This window comes from Peromyscus maniculatus, chromosome 1 (genome assembly GCF_049852395.1).
Source record: "Peromyscus maniculatus bairdii isolate BWxNUB_F1_BW_parent chromosome 1, HU_Pman_BW_mat_3.1, whole genome shotgun sequence".
Taxonomy (NCBI): Eukaryota; Metazoa; Chordata; class Mammalia; order Rodentia; family Cricetidae; genus Peromyscus; species Peromyscus maniculatus.
In genome coordinates, this window is record NC_134852.1 from 181,574,490 (window position 1) to 181,596,255 (window position 21,766).

Here is a 21,766-nt window from a genome sequence, read left to right on the forward strand (position 1 = left end):
CCAAGACTGAGGACATACGAAAGGATTAATGGAAAACCACAAGGATGTTAGTGGATTTTGTCGTGTTTTGTGACATTTCCTCGAAGGGTAAGAGTGCCACAAATAACCAACAGAGGGGAAGTTGCTTTTCTATGGGAATGTGGTTAGCGGTAGGTTGGTCAGGCCTGAGTAGATGGCCCCACACCCTTGAGCATATGAGCAGCACTAGCTGTATTCAGTGGGTTATTAGATTAAATAGAAAGAAGGGCATGAAGTTGAAGGTAAATATGGTGGGGGTGTGAAGGAAGAACTGGAGGGATGGAGGTGATAGGGGTGGATATGTTCAAAATACATTGTATATACCCATGAAAATTTCAAAGAATAAATAAAAATAGCATTAAAAAAGAATATCACAATATGTAACTTGAGGTGACTGTAGATGTAACCAACCGTCTTATTAAGTAAGAAACACAGAACCAATGTAAAAGAGAAAGCCAAGAGGTCAGAGCTCAGAGCTAAAATCTTACCCTTCCTCCTGCGTGCTCCTAGCTTCCCAAAAGAGACCTATTTCCTGTGTGTATGTCTTTAAATAATCTTTCTGTTCTGCCTTCTCATTGGTTGTAAACCCAAACACATGACTGCCTCGTTACTGCCTGTAAGTACAGCCCTCTAGGTCTTAAAGGCGTATGTCTCCAATGCTGGCTGTATCCCTGAACACACAGAGATCTATGGGATTAAAGGCGTGCGCCACCACCGCCACCCTATTTCTATGGCTCTAATAGCTCTGACCCCCAGGCAACTTTATTTATTAACATACAATTAACACCGCATTTCAGTACAAATAGAATACCACCATAGGTGACTTTACTAACTAAAAGCATAAGAATCAAATGAAATTTCATAATACATCCTCTTGCAGGCCACAAGAATATATTATAGAAATTCAGCTGGATATTAAAGCTATACCTAGAAATTTCAAGGTATTTTTCTAGAGGCAAGCCATTTATTATTAAATATTTGGTGTTATACAGTTTTTAATATTTCAGCTGTCTTCTGCTATGAAATTCTTGTGTGCCCAAATACTGTAGACCATTTGGCAAACAGCTAAGCTTCTCAAACCTGCTTAACTTCTAGGTAACTAACTCCCCTGCTGAGCCTAGGAGACAAGCAGGCTCCTAGATGCATAGCTTTGCTTGTGCAAATGAAACTCAGACCATCCCCTTCCCTCAGGACTAGGGGCATGGCAGAGAGAGTGACTGAGGACAACAGGGCTTTTTGCATAACCAGGTACAGTAAGGACTGGAGCAGAATTCCAGATGCAGACACAGAACCATGTGGCCAGAGAAACAGAGGAAGACAAAGGTTCAGTAGAGGGTAAAGCAGGTCTCTTGTGGGGTTTATCAAGGCCAGGGGTAAGGAGCCAGGAAGGATGTAGATGGAGGACAAAGGAACAGAAGGCGAAGATCAGGTCAAAAGCATAGAGCTTACTAAAACTATGAGGACAGGAAAACTGGGCACAGAGAGGAGCTGAATGTGAGGACAGGGCTGAATCTATGTAGATAGAATTGACTTGGAAGAATAAAGTGAACAGACTAAAGAACTCAGTGTGCTTAGATTCATTTGATATCCCTCAGATTAGAATCCTTAGTCATTGTAGCATCTGTTCTGGACCCTGATAGAAATCTTCTCAAGGCAGGCACAGGGAATTCATTAACATGCTTTTTTGTGGTGTTTAGATATTTGGTAATAAATGCTTTATACTAAATCAGATCAATGAAAAAAATCTAGTTTCATAAAATAACAAATTAGAAAGCTATTGTTTAAAATTGCATTTTTTTCACAGTGAAAATGATTTGCCACAAAAATCATTAAATGAGTAGCTCCACTACTGCTTTAATAGTTTAATAATTTAATATAAATCACGGTCAGCTTTCTGAGAACGCGGTTTCTTTTTAAGATTCATTTTATTTTTGTGACTCTATGGGGGTATGTGTCATGAGTGCAGTCGCCTGCAGAAGTTGGAGGAAGGTGTCACATCCCCTGGAGCTGGAGCTCCAAGTCATGGAGAGCTGCTCCACAAGGGTCCTCTGCAAAAGCAGCTAAGTGTTCTTAATTGCTAAGGCCTGTGATTGCTAGTGCCCCCACCTTTTCTCTCCATCTTCCTGTCTCTTTCTCCGTGTTTACAGAAACGATTTACTACGTTTTTCATTTTTAAGAATTTTGTCACGTTTTAATTGATTTTGACTCGATTTTTAAGATGACTTACAATAAAATGACTTCACAGTCCTACTTTTATGAATACTGTATTTAGTGAGTTATGCTCTCGTACCACTATTTAGCACAGACCTTTCAACAAAGACACAAACTTCCCCCGCAAAGCGACATCAGTGCTGCCCATCAGCAGAGTTCCACAGGACTGCTTTCACTTCCTGCCCTTAGCCTTTGGAGTGGAGACCTGTGGACTCAATGAGATCTGTGTACGTTAGCTTTGCGCATCCACAGATCAGCTCTTAGAAAATGCCTTTATGGTGGGGCAGTTTGTTAGGGAGTGCTCAGGGATCAAATCAGTCTATCGCCTGTGCTTAGGAAGTCATGCCCTCCATTCTACACTAGGGGAAGACAAATCTAGGGACATGTAAGATCCATTTCCTTTATACAAGCAATTTTCTTTCCAGCGTCAACTTTGGAAAAGAGTTTATTTTTTTATTAAGAAAGGCAACATTTTTCCAGGGGTGGTCATGTAAACTTGAAGTCCCAACACTTAAGAGGCAGAAAGAAGAGGATCAGGTTCAAGGTCACGTGAGCCACAAGAGGCCCAAAACAAGAAAGAAAAACTGTAATTAGAATCCTTATGATTGGGCTGGAGAGATGGCTCAGAGGTTAAGAGCACTGGCTGTTCTTCCAGAGGTCCTGAGTTCAATTCCAGCAACCACATGGTGGCTCACAACCATCTACAATGAGATCTGGTGCCCTCTTCTGGCCTGCAGGCTGAACATTCACTGTATACATAATAAATAAATAAATCTTTAAAAAAAAAAAAAGAATCCTCATGATTGTGACGGGGATATAAAAATACCACATTGCACAGACATACATCACTCAATGTATTATGTAGACGTTTACTTCCGACATTGTCTTTGAAGGACTCTAGCGATCCCAAACATGGCAAAAATAGCGGCAACAGGTTTTGCTTTTTTCCCTTCTCCCCTTGCTAAACAGTCAGATTACATTCCTAAATTCCAACATCTTTTCCTTTTTTGCCCACTGACTTATCCTGAGACTGATCACCAAGGTCCAACTATCAAAACATCAAGGTCCAGCAATCAAAATTCCTTATTTCCACTAACCTAATCAAAATACCCAAGCAGAAGTTACCAACAGGCTCTAGCCCATTCTAACAGACTTCTCCTTTTCCCTCTCTTAAAATTAACCCTTGCAAAGCTATTTGCCGCTGTTTCTGCCTGAGTCAGGTCCAGCTACTTTGTCCCTTGGCATTGCTTAATAAAGGATCTCTTTGTGTTTGGTTTGTGCTTGGAAACTGGTGTTTGGGTGTGGTCTGTGCCTAATCGGGGTCCAGAGTGGCGCACCCTGCAGTACTTGGGTCTCTTCAGTCTTGGGAGATTGAAAAGTCAGGGTTTTCTTCTTTTTGAAAATAACTTTCCCTCACCAAGTTTTGTTTAGTTTTATGTGGCATTGTGAGAATTTTTCATGCATTTTATAACCTCCTTCCAAATCTGTTCCAGTGGTCGGATAAGCAGATGTTCAACAGCAGACCAAAACCTAAGCAAACCTACCCTGCTTTCATATTGTGGCTTGAGTTATCCCAAGTCTGGCCTTTGCTGACTGAGCATTGGGGGGAAAATGCCTTGAGTGAGTGAACAGTGTAATTTCATTTCAATTGAGGAATTCTACATTCTTACTTATTAAAAGTGTGGTTATGTTAGTGTGTTGGGCTGTTACAGAGGATGAAGTACAGCTTCTGTCTTCCCCTTCCTCTCTCTCACAAAAAAACAAAATTAAAAACTCTCTGAGTGGAGAGGTAAGCTGGCTTGGTGAATGGAGCTACCCAGAAGCTATTCCATCCTTGGAAGATCTGGGTAACTGTGGAGCCTCATGAGGCTTGGGGCCACTGTCTGCCCAGCTGATGATAATTCAAGGGCTTCCTTGGACCAAGACCCAGGGATGCCATAAGTTCTGCTCACTGATGCCACCATAAATACTGTGCCAGCAGCAGGATTCCATCTTCTGACCCCTTGGGGTGCACTGTGGCCAAGCACAAACATGGTAGGTCCTCTTCAGCTTTATGTCTCTGTGATGTGACATGTTAAAATAATATGAATGCTAGCATTTGGAGGGATTTGTAGTGGTGCCATTCACAATTCCAAGCACGTTTACGTGAATTACATTGTTTAATCTCTACAAAAATTATTTATGGAACTTTGAACCTTAGATTAAGAATCTAGATTATTGTTGCTGTTGTTGCTTTTGGTTTTTGTCTATTAGGCTGGGGATCAACCTCAGGGCCTCCCACAGGCTAGGCAATTGCTCTACCACTGAACAATAGGTCCAAGAACCTAGGCTATGGAACAAATCAGTATGTCCCTAGAGCCTCTGATATTCCCGAGTTCATGAGCCCTGGCTTTTGATAATGGGTCTCGGTGTACTTGATGTCAGAAACCAGTGTACTAGATATTGTTGGTGCCTTACCCATGCCTCCTTGGGCCTTTCCAGCTGCCAGCAGCACACCACTTCCCTAATGGCTTTATGTGTTAACTAGAGCTCCAGCTGTGAGCATGTGTGTGTGGAGAAATAAGGCCTCCCCAAGGCACCCTCTAACCAATGACCGGTATCAGTTGGTGCACTGATATGCTAATGAGTTCTATACTGGTATCCAGAGCTCCCCAGAGTGACTGAGCCTCAGTTAGCCAAAGCAGTAACATGCTTTTTTTTTTTTTTTTCCCACTACATATATTAGCCACAAGAGGGAACTGCATGAGCAATAATAGGCGAATTTTAGAGAGTCCTCTGAGTATCTAACCGCCATTCCTGCAGTTTAGAAGGTTCCTGGTATGCTTGCCACATTTTATGCAATCAGTGTTTTCACTTGAGAAAAAACTAGATAACCACTTGCTGTTTTTAAACAATCATTAAAGGGCGAACTGATTTTATCTGCTTGATTACCAGGGGAGATGGACTTAATGACAAGTTTATATTGGCAATGGCCGATTCCATTTTCTAGTTCACACACGGCTGGTATGAACCCATGTTTTTCCCTCTCCCTGGTCAAGATAAAACCATGGAAGCAGTCTTGCCGTCCTTACTCATTTTTGTTGTTGTTACAAAAGAATCCCGAGAAAACTTAAAACACTGTGTTTGCATGGAGCTGGGGACGGGTAGGATGCAGAAGCCAGGATACTGTCCTTCCTGCCTCAGGATCCTGCAGATGATGGCCCTCTGATCTGGAATTAAAGGCATTGGTGGCACAAGACAAGACCAGGATAAATTCCCAGGAAAGTGGGGCAGAAAAGGGGGAGCTTGTAAGAACTACATTGGCATCTTTAGGCTGTGCCTAGAACAGGGACACTCCTGTGATGCTGTGTATGTTAAAAGGTAATTCTACTGTTCAATGTTAATTCCTTGATTTCATTTGTAGCTTCCAACATCATGTCTGCATGATGTACTTACTCTTCCCTCTCATCCTTCTGTGTTCATGTATGCTCACCACAGAAAGTCCTAGAGAAATTGCTAATTTTCAATAATCCACAAGACCTTTGGTTTTACTCAACATTAAAAGACGGTATTTCCCAAGTGAATGTAAAAAATGTGATCTCATTAGTTTCCTTACTGGAAGAATTAAGAGAAAAACATGTTTAGGAATTGGAAAAACTAGTAAATCAAGTTGACATAAATTATTATGTGTACTTAGCAAGAAAAGAGTTTGTTAAATTGCTAAAAATTTGGACCCTGTATTCAAGTGTAATCTTCCTCTGTAATTCTGTAAACTCCCATCTGTTTTAAGCCTCAGTTTCCTCATCAATGAAATGGGCTATAGCATTTATCTCCTATCATAAAGAGGATAAAAATTAAAGTGCATAGTGTGGACTTCACACGCAATACAGACTGAATATATGCTAGTTATTATTATTTGTGCATCTACACCAAGCACAATACATAAAGGCTTTTTTTGTGGGTGAGTATATGTTTAAAATCCCAATTCTCTGATCATACAACCAAGATGTTCTAATTCGAGAAGTCTGGCATTTAGCCAGGGAATCTGCACATTTAACCTATCTGCAGGCAATGAAGATGTGGTGACTGTGAAACTATTCCTTGAAAGTGATCTCCTTGACAGGAAACAGAAGTCATCTTTAAATAATATTTCTTGTCCTTTTGATTGAAAAACACATAGGAGATACTCCAAATACAAAGTTAAAAATCATATCGCCGGGCGGTGGTGGTGCATGCCTTTAATCCCAGTACTCGGGAGGCAGAGCCAGGTGGATCTTTGTGAGTTCGAGGCCAGCCTGGGCTACCAAGCGAGTTCCAGGAAAGGCGCGCAAAGCTACACAGAGAAACCCTGTCTCGAAAAAACCAAAAAAAAAAAAAAAAAAAAAAAAAAAAAAAAAAAAAAAAAACAACAACAAAAAAAAATCATATCAATACTTTTTAGAAATACGATTATAAATATCTTGATAGTTGTCTCTTTTAATATTTTAAAATAGATGCAACTGAGGACAAGAATGATGCCTTTGGGGCACTGTCAACTATTTGGCCACATTTCCTTTTCAGTACTTATAATTAGATATACTGGGCATTCAGTTTTAGAGATATTCCACTTACATCAATTCTTTGGATTTTCTAAATGATTCTTTTATGCATGAAGAGCATGTAAATTGACTCTGATGTTCAATAGCTGTTCTAAGAAGTCACATTTGTAACATTCACTCAATTCTTTGATTATAAAGAACAACTATCTTTGGCACATGCCTTTAATCCTAATGCTCCAAAGGCAGACCGGCAGATCTCTGTGAGTTGAAGCCAGCCTGGTCTACATAGCAAGTTCTGGGCTAGCCAGGACTACATAGTGAGACCCTGTCTCAGAAAATAAGGTAGAAAGCAACAGAGGATGGTAACTGTAAGATTATTATTATAAGACATCAAATATTTATACTATCTTCAAACTTGATGAAGAATCTAAAATTATATCCTCTAGAACGTAAACTCAGAGATTATCTCATGACCTATGACATTTTGTGCAGGTTTCTTGATGTCACAGCCTATCAGAGATAATAGCCATGGTTCACATTGTTGCGGGAACATTGTGGAGTGTGTTTACATCAACCTAGATGGTACAGGTTATTCTGTTCATGTAACCTTTCGATAAAATCAAAAGACATGGTAAACAGAAGACATGTGAGGCTGCTGTTGGCAGAACACAGCGTAATGTTTTGTAGAATCTTTTTAATAAGCAGAAGGGTATACGCTAATAAAAGAAGAAGAAAGCATGGTAAGTGTGGTGGTTTGAAAGGAAATGGCCCCTAAAGGGATTGGTATTATTAGGATGTGTGGCCTTGTTGGAGTGGGTATGGCCTTGTTGGAGGGAGTGTGACACTCAGTCTACTTCCTATTACCTTCTGATCAAGATGTAGCCAGCACCATGTCTGCCTGCATATCACCATGTCCTGCCATGTTGATAATGGACTGAATCTCTGAACTGTAAGCCGCCACCTCAACTAAATGTTTTCCTTTGTAAGAGTTGCCGTGGTCATGGTGTCTCTTCTCAGCAATAGAAACCGTAACTAAGACAGCAAGTAATAAATAAACAAGGAACATTGTTGCTATAATTACCAAGATCATACTTGATGCATAATACATATGCTATACTTTTTTAAAAAAAGATTTATTTATTTATTATGTATACAGTGTTCTGCCTGCATGTGTCCCTGAAGGCCAGAAGAGGGCACCAGATCCCAATACAGGTGGTTGTGAGCCGCCATGTGGTTGCTGGGAATTGAACTCAGGACCTCTGGAAGAGCAGTCAGTGCTTTTAACCTCTGAGCCATCTCTCCAGCCCATATGTGCTATACTTTTATAAGCAACTGTGAATACAAATTTGTTTACACCAGCATCACAGACACCTCAGTAAACACTGCGTACACAATGATTACCAGGCCACTACTTGATAGGAACTCTTCAGCTCTACTATCATCCTGTAGGACCACTGTTGTGGCTTTTTTTTTTTTTTTTTAAATAAACCATTATTTATGCTGTAACTCTAATAACATTTCTCTAAAGTGGCCGAAAAACACATGAAACGATGTCAACATCAGTAACCATCCAAGAGTCACAACTAAAAACAAGGATACTATTTTATACTAGTAGGATGGCTAGGAAGACGGCTCAGTGGTAAAGTGCCTGCTGAGCAGCATGAGGATCTGACTGATTCCCAGCACCCACCCCACCCACGTAAAAACTGGGTATGGTGAGCTCCAAGTTCAGTGAGAGACCCTGTCTTGGAAAACTCTGTCCTCTTTCCGCATGTGCACACATATGCATGCAGAACAGAGAGGAGAGAGAGGCGGGTGGGGGGGGGGCAAAACCTGATGAGAATGTGGAAAATTTCAACACCTCTCCCCACCAGCACTGTTGCTGGGATTCAGAAACAACGCAATGCTATGAAAAACAGAATGGTGGGTCCTTAAGAAATAAAGGTAGAGCCATCCATACGGTCTGGGTATCTGTCCAAAGGACATGACATCAGAATCTCAAAGGTATTTGCATACCTGTTCATGGCATTCCACCTCACAGTAGCCAGAGGTGGAAGGAACACAAACATCCAGAGATGGACGGATGTGTTAATAGAATGTGGCATTAATACAGAATGGAATGTTCTTAAATTTTAAAAAGCAAAAGATAACTTGTCACAGGCTACATGGCTGGGACACTATGTTGAGTGAAATAAGCTAGTTTAAAAAGGCAAATACTTGCCAGGCGGTGGTGGCGCACGCCTTTAATCCCAGCACTCGGGAGGCAGAGGCAGGCAGATCTCTGTGAGTTTGAGGCCAGCCTGGGCTACCAAGTGAGTTCCAGGAAAGGTGCAAAGCTACACAGAGAAACCTTGTCTCAAAAAACAAAAACAAAAACAAAACAACAAAAAAAGAAAAGGCAAATACTGTAGGATTCTATTTATACAAAGTATCTAAGCAGACAAATTCATGGAAACAGAAAACAGAATGGTGGTTGTCACAGTCTTAGGAAGGAGGAAAATTAGATTTTTGTTTAGTGAGTATGGTTTTGTTTTTGTAAGATGAAAATGTTCTGGAGATGTTTCACAGTATAAACATATTTGCACTACTAAGCTGTACGCTTAAAATGTAGGGTTGTAAATGTATTTATTACTATCATTATTATTTTGGAGACAGGATCTTGCTACATAGCAGAGGCTGGCCTGTACTTTCTAATCCTCTTGCCCAAGCCTGAATTACAAGTTGCACTGAATTACACTTGCCCAAGTGCTGAATTACAGGCATGTAGCACTATCCATCCTCTTAAGTATTTTTTAGTTTATTTACAATAAAACTGTAAGTAACTAAAAGTGGTAATGATAAAAGAACACAGTGGTCACTTTACAACATCTTGGATATTATAAAACATGACATACAATTAATTTTGAGTTGGTCTATTTTAATTTTTTTCATGAGAACTGTATATTTCTAGAATTATACTTCTTGGGATTTATAATCCCTGAATAATCATATTAAACCTAGTGATAACAATAAGAGAAAGAAACTTGCTAGGTAGTTACGGGAAAGAGATCTTGCAAACAAGCCATTCTGCTACGGCCAGAAGCATCTTTGGTTCTGTTGACAGTTCTGTCCCGTTCAAAAGCCAGACATGTATTGGCTTTTGTGTCCGTGGATTTTTGTTTGTCTTTCTTCTTTAGTACAGCAACCCAATGAGCTTCATTGGTCCTTGGAGGTGTTCACAAGAACCCCAGTCCAGTTACTGGGATAGAGAGGCACATGGACACCTAGTGGGGATCTATGATTAGATAATCTGGCTAACTAGCTTACCTCCCCCATCTCAGTCCAGTCATGTTGAAAGCCAATTTACTTCCCCCATGAGAAGCCATATTAACCTCTAGACAAAGCCTCTTAGCAGCTGACCTTCTCTTGGGGCTCCTTCCACACACAGGAGCTCTGCACACCTCCTCTCTGCAATAATTCTCCTTTTTAAGCTTTCTCTCTATAATAACTCCCCTTTCAAAATTTACCCTGTGAAATTCAATCTTTGAGTTTTCAAAACAAAAGACTCTGAGTCACTGACTCATAGAGGCTTTGGGGACCATACAGCACCTTGTCCCCCAATTAAGTACACCTAAGACAAGAATGTCTATAATTCTCAAAGGCCCATTTCCTCTCATTTCAGTCCTAGAAAATATAAAGATAACTGACAAGAGCAGGACCCATAACATTACAGAATGGCTTGTTATAAGAAAATATTATATTTACCCTATGTGATACATGGATAACACAACAGATACAAAATTTTGGCTGAATAAAGAGGCAGAGAGGAGACTGAGAAAGGTGTCTGATAAAATCATGGTGAACCTTCCTGTTATGGGGATGTGGTGGTTTGAATAAGAATGGCCCCATAGGCTCATATGCTTGGTCCCCAGTTGGTCGGACTATTTGAGAAGGATTAGGTGTGGCCTTGTTGGAAGAGGTGTGCCATTGGGGGGGTGGGCTTTGAGGTTTCAAAAGCTCACAACATTCCAGTTTGCTCTCTCTCTGCCTTATGATTGTGGTCTCAACATGTAAGTACTAGGCAACCAGCACCATGTCTGCCTGTCTGCCTGCTGCCATGATCCTCACCATGACGATCATGGACTCACCCTCTGAAACTGTAAGCAAGCCCCCAATTAAATGCTTTCTTTTATAAGTTGCCTTGGTCATGGCGTCTCTCACAGCAACAGAACAGTGACTAAGAGGAGGGTTAACAACGTGTCCTTCCTCTTTTAAATAAAGGATACACATAATATTCAAGTCCGGCATTTTGCTAGACTGGAGAACTGGTTGAGACATGGGCAAACAGAATAATTGTTGTTAATGACTAAATTAAATGTTACCAGCTAGTTTTTCTTTCCTAAAAAGACCAAGCAGGGTATGGTAGCTAAATCCTGTAGTCCTTGGGAGCTGGAGGCAGGAATACAGTGAGTATGAAAATAGCCCAGGCTACAAAGCAAGACTCTGTCACAAAATTACAAATGACCAAAAGTGTGTGTGTGTGTGTGTGTGTGTGTGTGTGTGTGTGTGTGTGTGTAGTAGTAGTAGTAGTAGTAGTAGTAGTAACTCTCCCCCTCACTTGACTAGGATAAATAATAACTTCTTTACCTTGTTTTCTACTTTGTGCTGATGTCCCATCCCAGAAATCTCATTTGCACCCGTAAAGGCTTATTAGTAATAATTGGCCTTTATGGTACACTAGTGATTCTAAGTAATATTTAACTGTAATTTGTGAGAAATGTCGACAAGATAGATTTATTAGTAGCACACCAGTTACATGTACATTGTTTCATATTGACATTTTCACTTTTACCACGAATCTGCCAATATTCCCTACATTTGCATCCTGGAGGAGCCCAGGTGATCACTGGGCAACATGACATGCACCTACATGGGCATGATTTCCTGCTGAACAATCGAGGATGTGAGGAAATCACCATTGTGCCCAGCAAGAAGCTTTATGGGATGGCAGGACTGTACTGTGTATCTAATGAAGCAGATTGAGATAGGCCAGGTGAGGGCTACCCCTAGCCCTGATACACTGTAGCAGGACAGTTGTGCTCCTGGTGCCTCCCATGTCCCAGCTCCTCTAGAGTGGTAAACAAGCAGCTCCCCCAGGACAAGGACCTGAAGTCGGCTATGAGATGAGAACGTAGGAGCCCTCACCAAAGGAGGTGAGGGTAATGGAGCAGAAACCAGGGAAGGCTTTGCCTGAAGCTTGTGCATCATTTTTAAAGAAAGGAGGAGCACACGAATAATCCTTGGCTTCCAGAAGAAGGAACTTTAGATGAAGAAGCACAGGCCACAGTCCGAAAGGATATTGAAGAGGCAGCAATAACAAGGGGGAATGATCCCTGCTCAATTCTGGATCCCCTGGGCATTGATTCGAACTGTTATAAGATACTTAAGAGGGTCAAGGAAGATATTAATCATGAGGAAGAGATGGCTAATTCTTTGAATGACTATACCCTGTATGATCAAACCTTAAAACTGGCAAAAGAACCAAAGAAGGAGGTTTTCCCTATGCAGGCAAAGTCAAAAGTAATAGTGGCACCACCTACATTACGACAGTTCCTCAGCTTCCTCACTGAAGCCTCCTTTAAATATGTGTCCTCCATTGCATGAAAATGATCCTGAAGCATGGGATGAGGAATTTGATAATCAATCTAAAACTGAATTCTCTCCACTTTTTTTTATGAGGACTTAGGAGAGCCTATGAAAAAGCTAACTTTACAACCGAGGCAAGCTAGGGAAATGAAATTCATTTAGCATATTCTCCCTGGCCTCATCAGGTGCAATTTCAGCAAAATCAAAATGTTTATATGCACTAACCTCAAAACTCTAGAAGGAAAGATGGTGTTAGACAGTCTTTGCATATTATCTTGAGAAATATGCTTGAGAAAAGAACTACAGCCATTTGAATTCAGACTAAAAGAAGCATTTGTGTATCAAGTGGATCCTTCACTGCCTTTAAACTTATTTTCCCACTAAATTGTCTCCCACAGGTATTATAGTACAAAAGGAAAGGCCTTTGGAATGGATCTATTTACACCATAAGGGCCATAATATCCTAATATTTACCTTACTCTTCTTTCTCAGTTAGTAAATTAGGGAAGGACCTGATGTCAACAATTACATGGGTTTGATCCTTGTTGTATGGTATTATCCCTAACTAACAATCAATTTTTAAGAGCATTACAGAACTCCATGGACTTTCAAATTTCATTTGCAAATTACTATGAAGGATACAAAATCATTATCCAGCTGGCAAACTATCAGAGCTCCTCTTATGAACTGAATTGGTGATCACTAAAATTGTCCAACCTTCCCCCATGCCACAGGCAGGTACTTATTTTATTTATGGCTCATCTAATGGTACAGGAGGGATTCATGGTCCAGATATTCATGAATCTATTAATACTTTTTTTTTCTTCAGCCCAACAGGTGGAACTGGTTGTTTTGATGAATCTGTTACAATTAATTCATGAATCCTTAAATATCATTTCAGATTCTGCTTATGTTATAGGATTGTTTCCCGCAATAGAAATAGACTCATACTTGTGCACACCCTAACCTTCCTGGCTTTACTGCAGAAGGAAATAAACAAGCTGATGCATTAATCTGCCCTATTTTTACTTCTTCAGAAGAAAATTGGGAAGGGGTATGTGTCTGTTATTGCAGATGGAGCCTACTGAAATATTACGGATTCCTCTTCTACTCCTCTGGGCCCAGGACATCAATGACAATAGCGGAGGATGAGGAGACAGTGGGAGTTACCAGAAAGATAGCAAACCTCTAGCTGAAGGGCAAAAGGAGGTATCGACCACATCTTCTGTCAGAAGTCAAGTTAAGGCCCTGTGCACCAAGGGAGAAGTTATTCTAATTAATGACTCTATGTTTATGAATGGACCTTGGGACTCATTCATCCATCTGATGAAGGGACTACATTTAATTTTCCCTTGGGATTTAAATAACCTCCCATTTGCATAGGACATCATAACATTTGTAATCAGTCCTATTACAGGTAAATATGGGCTTATGATCTATAAGATACTAGAACTCCTAATTATATGGGTCTCTTTTCAAGCTATTCTCTAGATTTTTCTGATCAATATAATAATAGTAACTAATAATACTGGACAAAGTTTGGATCTCTGTTCTTGGTGGCAGAATATTACACAAAATGCTTTCACTGTTCTAATATTATAATTTGCTTGCTTATAGGATACTCATGCATCAAATGACAATTAGATTGATCTACAACATCTCAAATCAAAACCACTCTTGATATGCTATTAAAAAATAAAACACAATCCAAGAATGGAGTCGTGAGAATTCTGAGTGCTTGTGAGAAAACTCCAAGAACGTAAGACAAGAGTCTTCTGACCTCAGGCTCTTCAACACAGAATTGTTCTTGGAATGTGTTTTTGTGCTCCCCCAAGGTGTAGTGGATAAGAGTGAGTCTACTTCAGCTGTTGTTATTCATGTGCCTCTATGGAGAAACATGTGCTTGCCATGTGTGGTTTGTGTGATTGAGTACTTTACTCATGTGAATCTTCCTAACTCTGAGTATAAATTGCCTTATACTCTAAATAAAGTTGGCTGTTGCATGAGATTTTAGTCCACCTCACTTTTAGGCCCTGCTCTCCCAGGTTCACACGGCCAACTAGGGCAGTAAACAGGGAAGCTTTCGGTCTTTAGCAGTCTAACCAGACTAAAAGTCCTGCAGCTGGAATTAATTTCAAAGCTCCAGGTTGCATCGGAATCTTTCTGCTATGCTGTAATATTTTCAATTAAATCTCTGGCAAATTTTGAAAGATAAAGTGGGGGATAACAATGAATTTCCAAGAATTAATTCATCATGCAGCTTGAAAGTTTATCAACCTATAGACAATCCTGTTTAATATATATTATATATCTTTTCATGTACTCTGATTACTTCTATATTATTTTAAAGCAAAACACAGCTCAGTTATTATCAGTTTGCAGAAAGTACAAATAATCAGGAGTCCATCCCAGAAGCAAACACACAGGATACAAGTGTAATAAGCACTTGCTGAAAGCATAATGAAGAGACACAACCTGAAACTTCCTCATCAGTGGTTCTCATCATAGGCTCTTATAGGGGTCCCCAGACATTAGAAATGGCATGTTCAGAACCGAAATCCAGCTGTGGCGTTGTCTCAGAGAAGCCTGTGACTGTATGCAAATACACACAGCCTACTTTTAGACTGGTGACTATTTTTTCCTAATCCTTCTCTCAATACCATGCCTGAAACTCTACATTACTGTATTACTGTCTTTGATTTGCAAGCGGTGCACAGCCCTACTTGAAGCAGGACAACTGGGGCATTTCAACCATTAACAAGGTTACTGTTTCATAGTCTTGTTACAAAAGTAACACAAATTCCTTGAACATAATTTAGAAAGTACCAAAACAAAAGCCCAAAGAAGACATATAAAGTATCCACACTTAAAGGGCTTTTTAAACATCAACATTTTGGTACCTTTTTCTTTTCTTTCTGTTAAATGTGTTTCTTCATAAACATGGAATAGTTTATGTAATAATTCCATTACTTCATAATACATGGTTAACATACTTTTATAACAGATATTCTCTAACATATCTTTTAAATTTTACAAAACATTACATCATAAGTATAGACAATTCTATTTAAGTATGTGTGTGTAATTTATTTAAGGTAGGGTCTTATGTAGGTCAGGCTGGCTTGGAACTCCTAATTCTTGTCTCCACCTCTCAAGTGCTGAGATTATAGGTGTATTAGTCAGGATTCTCTAGAGGAACAGAATTTATAGAATGAATCAATCTATCTATCCATCCATCCATTCATCCATCCATCCGGGATTTATTAGAATGGCTTACAGGCTGTGGTCAGGCTAGTCCAACAATGGCTGTCTACCAATGGAAGATCTAAAAACCCAGTAGCTGTTCAGTACACATGGCTGTATGTCTCAGCTGGTCTTCAGTATACACCAGAGTCCCGAAGAAGGAACTCTAATGCCAGTGAAGGAATGGACTTGCCAGCTGGAGCAAAAAACAAGCAGACAAAGCACAAGAGCTTCCTTCTTCCATATCCTTTATATAGGCTGCCAGCAGAAGGCGTGGCCTACATTAAAGATGGCTCTCTCCACCTCAGAAGATGCAGACCAGAAGTGGATCTTCCTACTTCAAATGATTTAAGCAAGAAAAAAATCCCTCACATGTGTACACAGTCACTTGTGTTTTAGTTCATTCCAGATGTAGTCAAGCTGACAACCAAGAATAGCCAACACTATAGGCATCCATCACGCCTGCCTTTTGGGGTATATTTGAAGGCTAAACTCAGTTTCCTTAGAAAATAATTATAGGAAAGAAAAATAGGGTCTGGGTGTCTTTCTTTATACACACACCATACAATGCCAGTGGTCTTTATAGACATTGTTCCAAATTATCCTCTAACAGTTTACAAATGTACTTGTTTCCATGCACCTTTATCAAAAGTACCACCCTCATAATACAAAATTTGTTAAATCTGAGAGAATCAAATATGAACCCATTAACTTTTATCAGTTTACTTGTGGCTCAAGGTAGTCCAGATAGTTTGACTAGAGTGGTGACCATAGGAGAAAGAAAAAGGAACAGAAGACTTGAGCACTAGAATTGTTACTATGTTTTACAATGTTAAAATATGATTCAAAAGTTAGTTCTGTCACAATGAGTAACACTTAACAGAGTTCTAGAGTGAGATATTTTACCCTATCACTCCCAAGGGATAAAGGCCCAGAAGGTCTCCTTCTGTCCATATTCAGGCCATTATCACAATTCACCTCAACCTGGTCTAAACACCACTGGGTCCTTGGAAGGAAGAGCAATTCTCAGTCCATGTGACTTTAGGCACATCCACCACTTTGGTGCTATGTCCCCTTAAGAAAAGAATAGCATGATACAGCAACATGATGTGCTTTGAAGCTTTTCTGTGGAATGAAATCAAATCATCCCCTTAAAATTATTTTGTAAACCTTAGTCGCTACAAAAGATCACAGTAGAGATCTCCAATCCTGAAGCTGGCAAGTAAGGTCAAAACTAAGAACAATGAAAAATTACTTAAAAATTACCTATGATTGCAGGAAGACAGCCAGCCACACAGGTGAGGCCCATGAAGACAGTCTGAAGCAGAGGTGGAGCAAATATTCTGAGTAGAACTGCTACACATTTTTACTTTCTATCTGTCACGTGTTCAACTGTCCAAAAAGTACTAGACAATGAAATTCTACAATTTTGTATTGACAAGGCAGACCTCTCTGGACCTATTTGTCCAACAGACCTCTCTCTCTGGACCTATTTGTCCAACAGTGTAACTCCAGTAGATCAAGATTTCACCCACACTTTCATCTGAAAAATATTTTCCAGTTTTGCTATGCTTAAGACATTCCAGGTACGCTGTGTTGGGGGTGGAACACACCAGGAAGGAGATGCCACCGGCACAAAAGGCTGGTGAGCAGCGAGGCATTTCTTTGGTCAACTTCTATGAAAAGCAGCAAGCGTTAGAACAATTACTGAAAGTTACATTGCTGTTATAAAATCCAGATTGTTACTCTGTTTTCCTGTTTGCTGTTGACCCTGCTACTTTTAAACCTTGGTTAACACATATTTGAGAAAAGTAACTCGGAAAGATGAAAGGTGAACATGAAAAGAGAAGTACTCTTTATTCAGCCCGCTTCCCCCCAAGTCCACTTCCTATCTCTTCCTTCATGCCCTCTAGGGGTTATCAGGTCAATCTGCTAAAAGCTGTAGTTATTTTTAAGGCTCCAGGTACCAAAGTTAAACACTGCCAAAAGTTGACTACCCCGATACAGTTGTCTCTAGTCTGGTCCAACTCAGAAAACTAAGTCCATTTCTTTTCCAGTACACAGTTTACTGGGGGTTGCAAAAGACACCATCTGGGCTTCGTCTAGCAATAGCTGGTAGAGGGGCAGAGGGATGCAAACTAAATTAGAAATACACACTGTACTAGATTTAGAACGCCTGGAGACCCGAAGACAGGACTGAGGCATTTTTTGGCTACTCAGTTTAGTGAGTGAATAACGACCCTGCCTAGAATGCAAGCTCCGTTAAGGGCAAGGACATCCCCCCCGGGCTCTCACTGGAAACCACAGCGCACAAAAGACCTCTCGGCACAGACCCCCTCCAGCCTTGGAGTCGCAGAGACCCAGGGCCAAGCTCAGCCTGGGTGTCACGTGACGCTCGCTCCGCCTCCCCCCCCCACCCCCCGCCCCCAGCCCCGGAGCTCGTGCCAATCGAGGGGAAGTCCAAGTGGGCCGGGCCGTCGGGACTGTCACCGACTGGGCTCTGTCGCCTCTTCCCGGTCCCCAGCCTCACGCTCTCGGTCGTCAGCAAGACGCACCGCACAGAGGAGCCGGCGTCCAGCCCTGCGACCCGCTGCGTGCTGACGCGCGGCGGCGGCCGGAGAGCACCGGGCGGAGCCTCCGGAGCCTCCCCGCCCGCGCCGTGCGGCGTGCTGACGCGAGCGGCGAGCGGGGCGGGCCGGCCTCGGCTCCTCCTGCCGCGGGCCCACTGGCCTCCCGCCTCCCCCACCCTCGGCCCGTCAGCGCCCGAGACTGCGTCGCGAAGCCTCGCGTCGGCCCGGCCCGGCCCGGCCCCCGGGCAGATGCCCCGAGTTGCCGCTGTCGCCGCCGCCGACTCGGCCGGTGGCGGTGTGGGAGGAGGGCACCCGGCCCGGGGCCGCCGAGCGTGACAGACGCGGCCGGGGCCGCCGGGGGGGCTGTCGGGGCCGCGCGCGGACCATGTATTTCCTGAGCGGCTGGCCCAAGAGGCTGCTCTGCGCGCCGCGGAGCCCGGCCGAGGCGCCGCTCCACGTCCAGTCCGACCCTCGGAGAGCGTTCTTTGCCGTGCTGGCCCCGGCCCGCCTCAGCATCTGGTACAGCCGAGTAAGTAGGCGCCGCCGTCCCGACTTCCCCCGTCCCGTCCCGACTTCCCCGGGGAGGCCTGGATCTAATCCCGACTCTCCCCGAACGACCCCGGCCCCGTCCCGACTCTCCCCGAACGACCCCGGCCCCGTCCCGACTTTCCCCGAACGACCCCGGCCCCGTCCCGACTCTCCCCGAACGACCCCGGCCCCGTCCCGACTCTCCCCGAACGACCCCGGCCCCGTCCCGACTCTCCCCGAACGACCCCGGCCCCGTCCCGACTCTCCCCGAACGACCCCGGCCCCGTCCCGATCTCCCCCGAACGACCCCGGCCCCGTCCCGACTTTCCCCGAGCGATCCCGGCCCCGTCCCGACTACTCCCGAGCGACCCCGGCTCAGTCCCGACTTCCCCGGAGCGACCCAGGTCCCTCCCGGAGCGACTCCCCCCGGCCCTCAGCCCCTCTCGCCCTCGGGTGGGCTCCACGCTCGGGCAGAGTCTCCGCAGCCCCCAGCCCCCGCGTGGCGCCCACAGCCGCGCGCCGGGCCCGGAGCTCCCTGGCTGAGTCCAGACTTGCCTGCCTCTCTCTCTGCCCTCCTTGCCGAGGTGCCAATCTGTTGGAACGTCCGTCCCCCAGCACTCCGGCAGCTGTGGCGTGCCAGCTCCCCCCTGCCTTTAAAGGTCGTTGTTTTGGAGTCCCGGAAAGCCTGTTGGTCTTTCCACGGTGTCAGACTGTTGTAACTAAAACTTCAAGAGCTGTTGGTTCGTTCGTAGAGGCCTGGTAACTTAGCTGCCGGTCTCCTCCAAACATCGCGGACTCTACAGTCCCTTACTCCTTTTCTTGGCTCCTTCCTCTTGGACTCGGGGAGCTGCTGTGGGGAGGGGAGGGGGAAAGAGTCAGGAATTCACATCTGTCTGCGCCGCACCTGGAAATAATAAGGCTTGGAGAGAGCGTGGGGCAGAGTTCTTGGCTTTGAGTCCTGGCTTTTTCCTCCTTGTGTCTTGAGTTCCGAGTTGATAGGAGAAATAAGTTGGAAAGTAAGTGGTGAGTGGCATAGCCCCTGTTCGGACGTTGCCGCTTGCTGGAAATCTGTCTGTAAAAATGACAGAATTCTAAGTTTAAAATTGCCCCATCCCCATTCAAAGAGACAGTACTAATCGATTTCAGAGTGGTGTTCTCGTTGAAAGAGATTGAAGGTTGACCTTGCTCTTGGTACATGTATGAAACACTGGTTTGGGTTTGGTTAAATCCTTTAGATTTCTGCTTGTTACTGTTGGAATGCCGATAATGCCCTTGATTGTCCTCACACACAGCTGTGGTAAAACCGGTACTAGAATTGAGGTAGTTTTGGTTTCTCCTCTGTTTTACTATTGCATAGTTAGGCTGTCAATCAGACTGTCACTAAGTTTTGGCTGACCTAATTTTCAGAAAGGTATCAGAACACAGCAGGCTACTAAACAATTACAGTATCAGCAATATGATACTCCATTCTGTGCTTAATTGAATTTTTAAACATATGCGCTGCAGTTGGTACCTAAATGAGATTCGTTTTCAACATATGTGGCAGTTGAACAACTTTTATTTAGGTCTAACTGTTTAAAGTTAATAGTTTATGTAGAAAAGCATAATTAGAACTTGAATTTTACATTGTTTCCTAAATTTAGTAGTTTTATTTGAATGTAACACATTGTGAAACCTAACATTTTACTTTTTTTAACCTCTAAAGATAAAAATGTGATTTATGTCAGTTTAGCATGATAGACCAGAAGCCTGTAAGTTACTTTATTTCCCCCCCCACACACAAAAAAACATTAAAATGTGTCCCAGTTGTCTTAGGGACATTGTGAATATTAATAAAATCTGTTGTTTGGATTTGGGGTTAGATGCAGTATTATGGAATTTAAATGTCTCCTCCTTTCCTTCAAATCCCCATTCTACACACAGCTGTGTTCACAGAAGTACATTGATTACTACTGGTCTCTAGTGTGTAAAACTTAGAATTTTACATACATACAAAACAGTACATCACATACAGGGAAATAAAAAATGTTCCAGATTTAGATTTGGGGGAATATAAGGGTTCAGAGGCATGGAGTGAGATAAATTTCCCGAATACCTTAGGGAGGCTGCACGGCACTCTAGTTTTACATGGGACTGTGAACACAAGCTTTGTTACTTCAAAGATCAGGTTTAAATGTGATGATTCTGAGGTCTGTGATTGTATGGCCAGGTGAGTGGGGAGCAAGAGCCAGGCTCTACCTGCCAAGTCTTTTCCTCTTGGGATGTATGTGTGTAGCTCTTCTTATCCTGTGAAATGTTCATTTTAATTTTCTCCTTCCTAAAGTTCACAAAATGTGTGTGTTAAAATAAGGTTAGGTTACAAAATGTTAAAAGCAAAAACATTTCTAGGTAAATAAGAGGCTATGAATGGACTTAAAATGGCTTCACTGAGTATATGAATGAGGGTGTTGGTTAAGACTCAGTAAGATAGGCCTGCAGAGGAAAAATGCAGTTTTAAAAGAGAAAACTAGCTTTGTGGAAGAAATGTGTGTTTAGTCTCAACTGGTTGTTTGAATGTCCAAAAAAAGTTGCTGTGCGTGAAATGTTGGTTACTCGTGAGACTATGGGAACATTAAACTAGAATTTCTAGCACTAAGGACATTTTATGGGTCTTCTAGTAAACTTTATGGACCACTTATATTTCCCATCCTTATGTACTAAGTTGCTGTTTGGAAGTCCAGTGTTTTAGAGTCATATCTGTTCAGAATAGTTTTCTAGCCAAATTTGAAAGATATATGTTAGTGTTGCTTGGACGTGTTTATGAACAAACGTTTCTATAGATACTCATTTTACTTTTTGATAAAGATTTTAAAATAGCGCATTTCATCAATAAATTGGGTTTATTGCTTTGTTTCCATTGTGATGTGTTTGTTAGTAGGGGTTTGCTTTTTTGACATTGTGATTCCAGTTCAGAATTCTAAATCTAGTCCAGGGACCAGCAAGGTCTAAATTCATGGCTGAGATGCAGGAAAGTGCTGCCAGCCCTGGTGACCCACATAGCAAAAGGAGGGAGCT

General features: G+C 42.4%; 1 protein-coding gene and 1 long non-coding RNA gene across 5 annotated transcripts in view; one reads left to right on the plus strand and one right to left on the minus strand.

Annotated features, from left to right (window-relative positions):
• The window catches only part of LOC121823359 (uncharacterized), a 46,881-nt gene extending 28,880 nt beyond the window's left edge, over nt 1-18,001 (minus strand). Inside the window, exons 1-2 of the long non-coding RNA XR_013048067.1 lie at nt 17,104-18,001; nt 16,881-17,072 (exon numbers count right to left, since the gene is read on the minus strand). This is a non-coding gene — a long non-coding RNA (uncharacterized LOC121823359). The remainder of the gene's footprint in view (nt 1-16,880; nt 17,073-17,103) is intronic.
• A 390-nt stretch (nt 18,002-18,391) lies between these two features.
• Ric1 (RIC1 partner of RAB6A GEF complex) overlaps nt 18,392-21,766 on the plus strand; it is a 99,398-nt gene continuing 96,023 nt past the window's right edge. For all 4 annotated transcript variants that reach the window (XM_076561986.1, XM_076561992.1, XM_076562000.1 and 1 more), the window contains exon 1: nt 18,392-18,713. In XM_076561986.1, the coding sequence (XP_076418101.1) occupies nt 18,570-18,713 (144 nt within the window). In that variant the 5' untranslated portion in view covers nt 18,392-18,569. The remainder of the gene's footprint in view (nt 18,714-21,766) is intronic.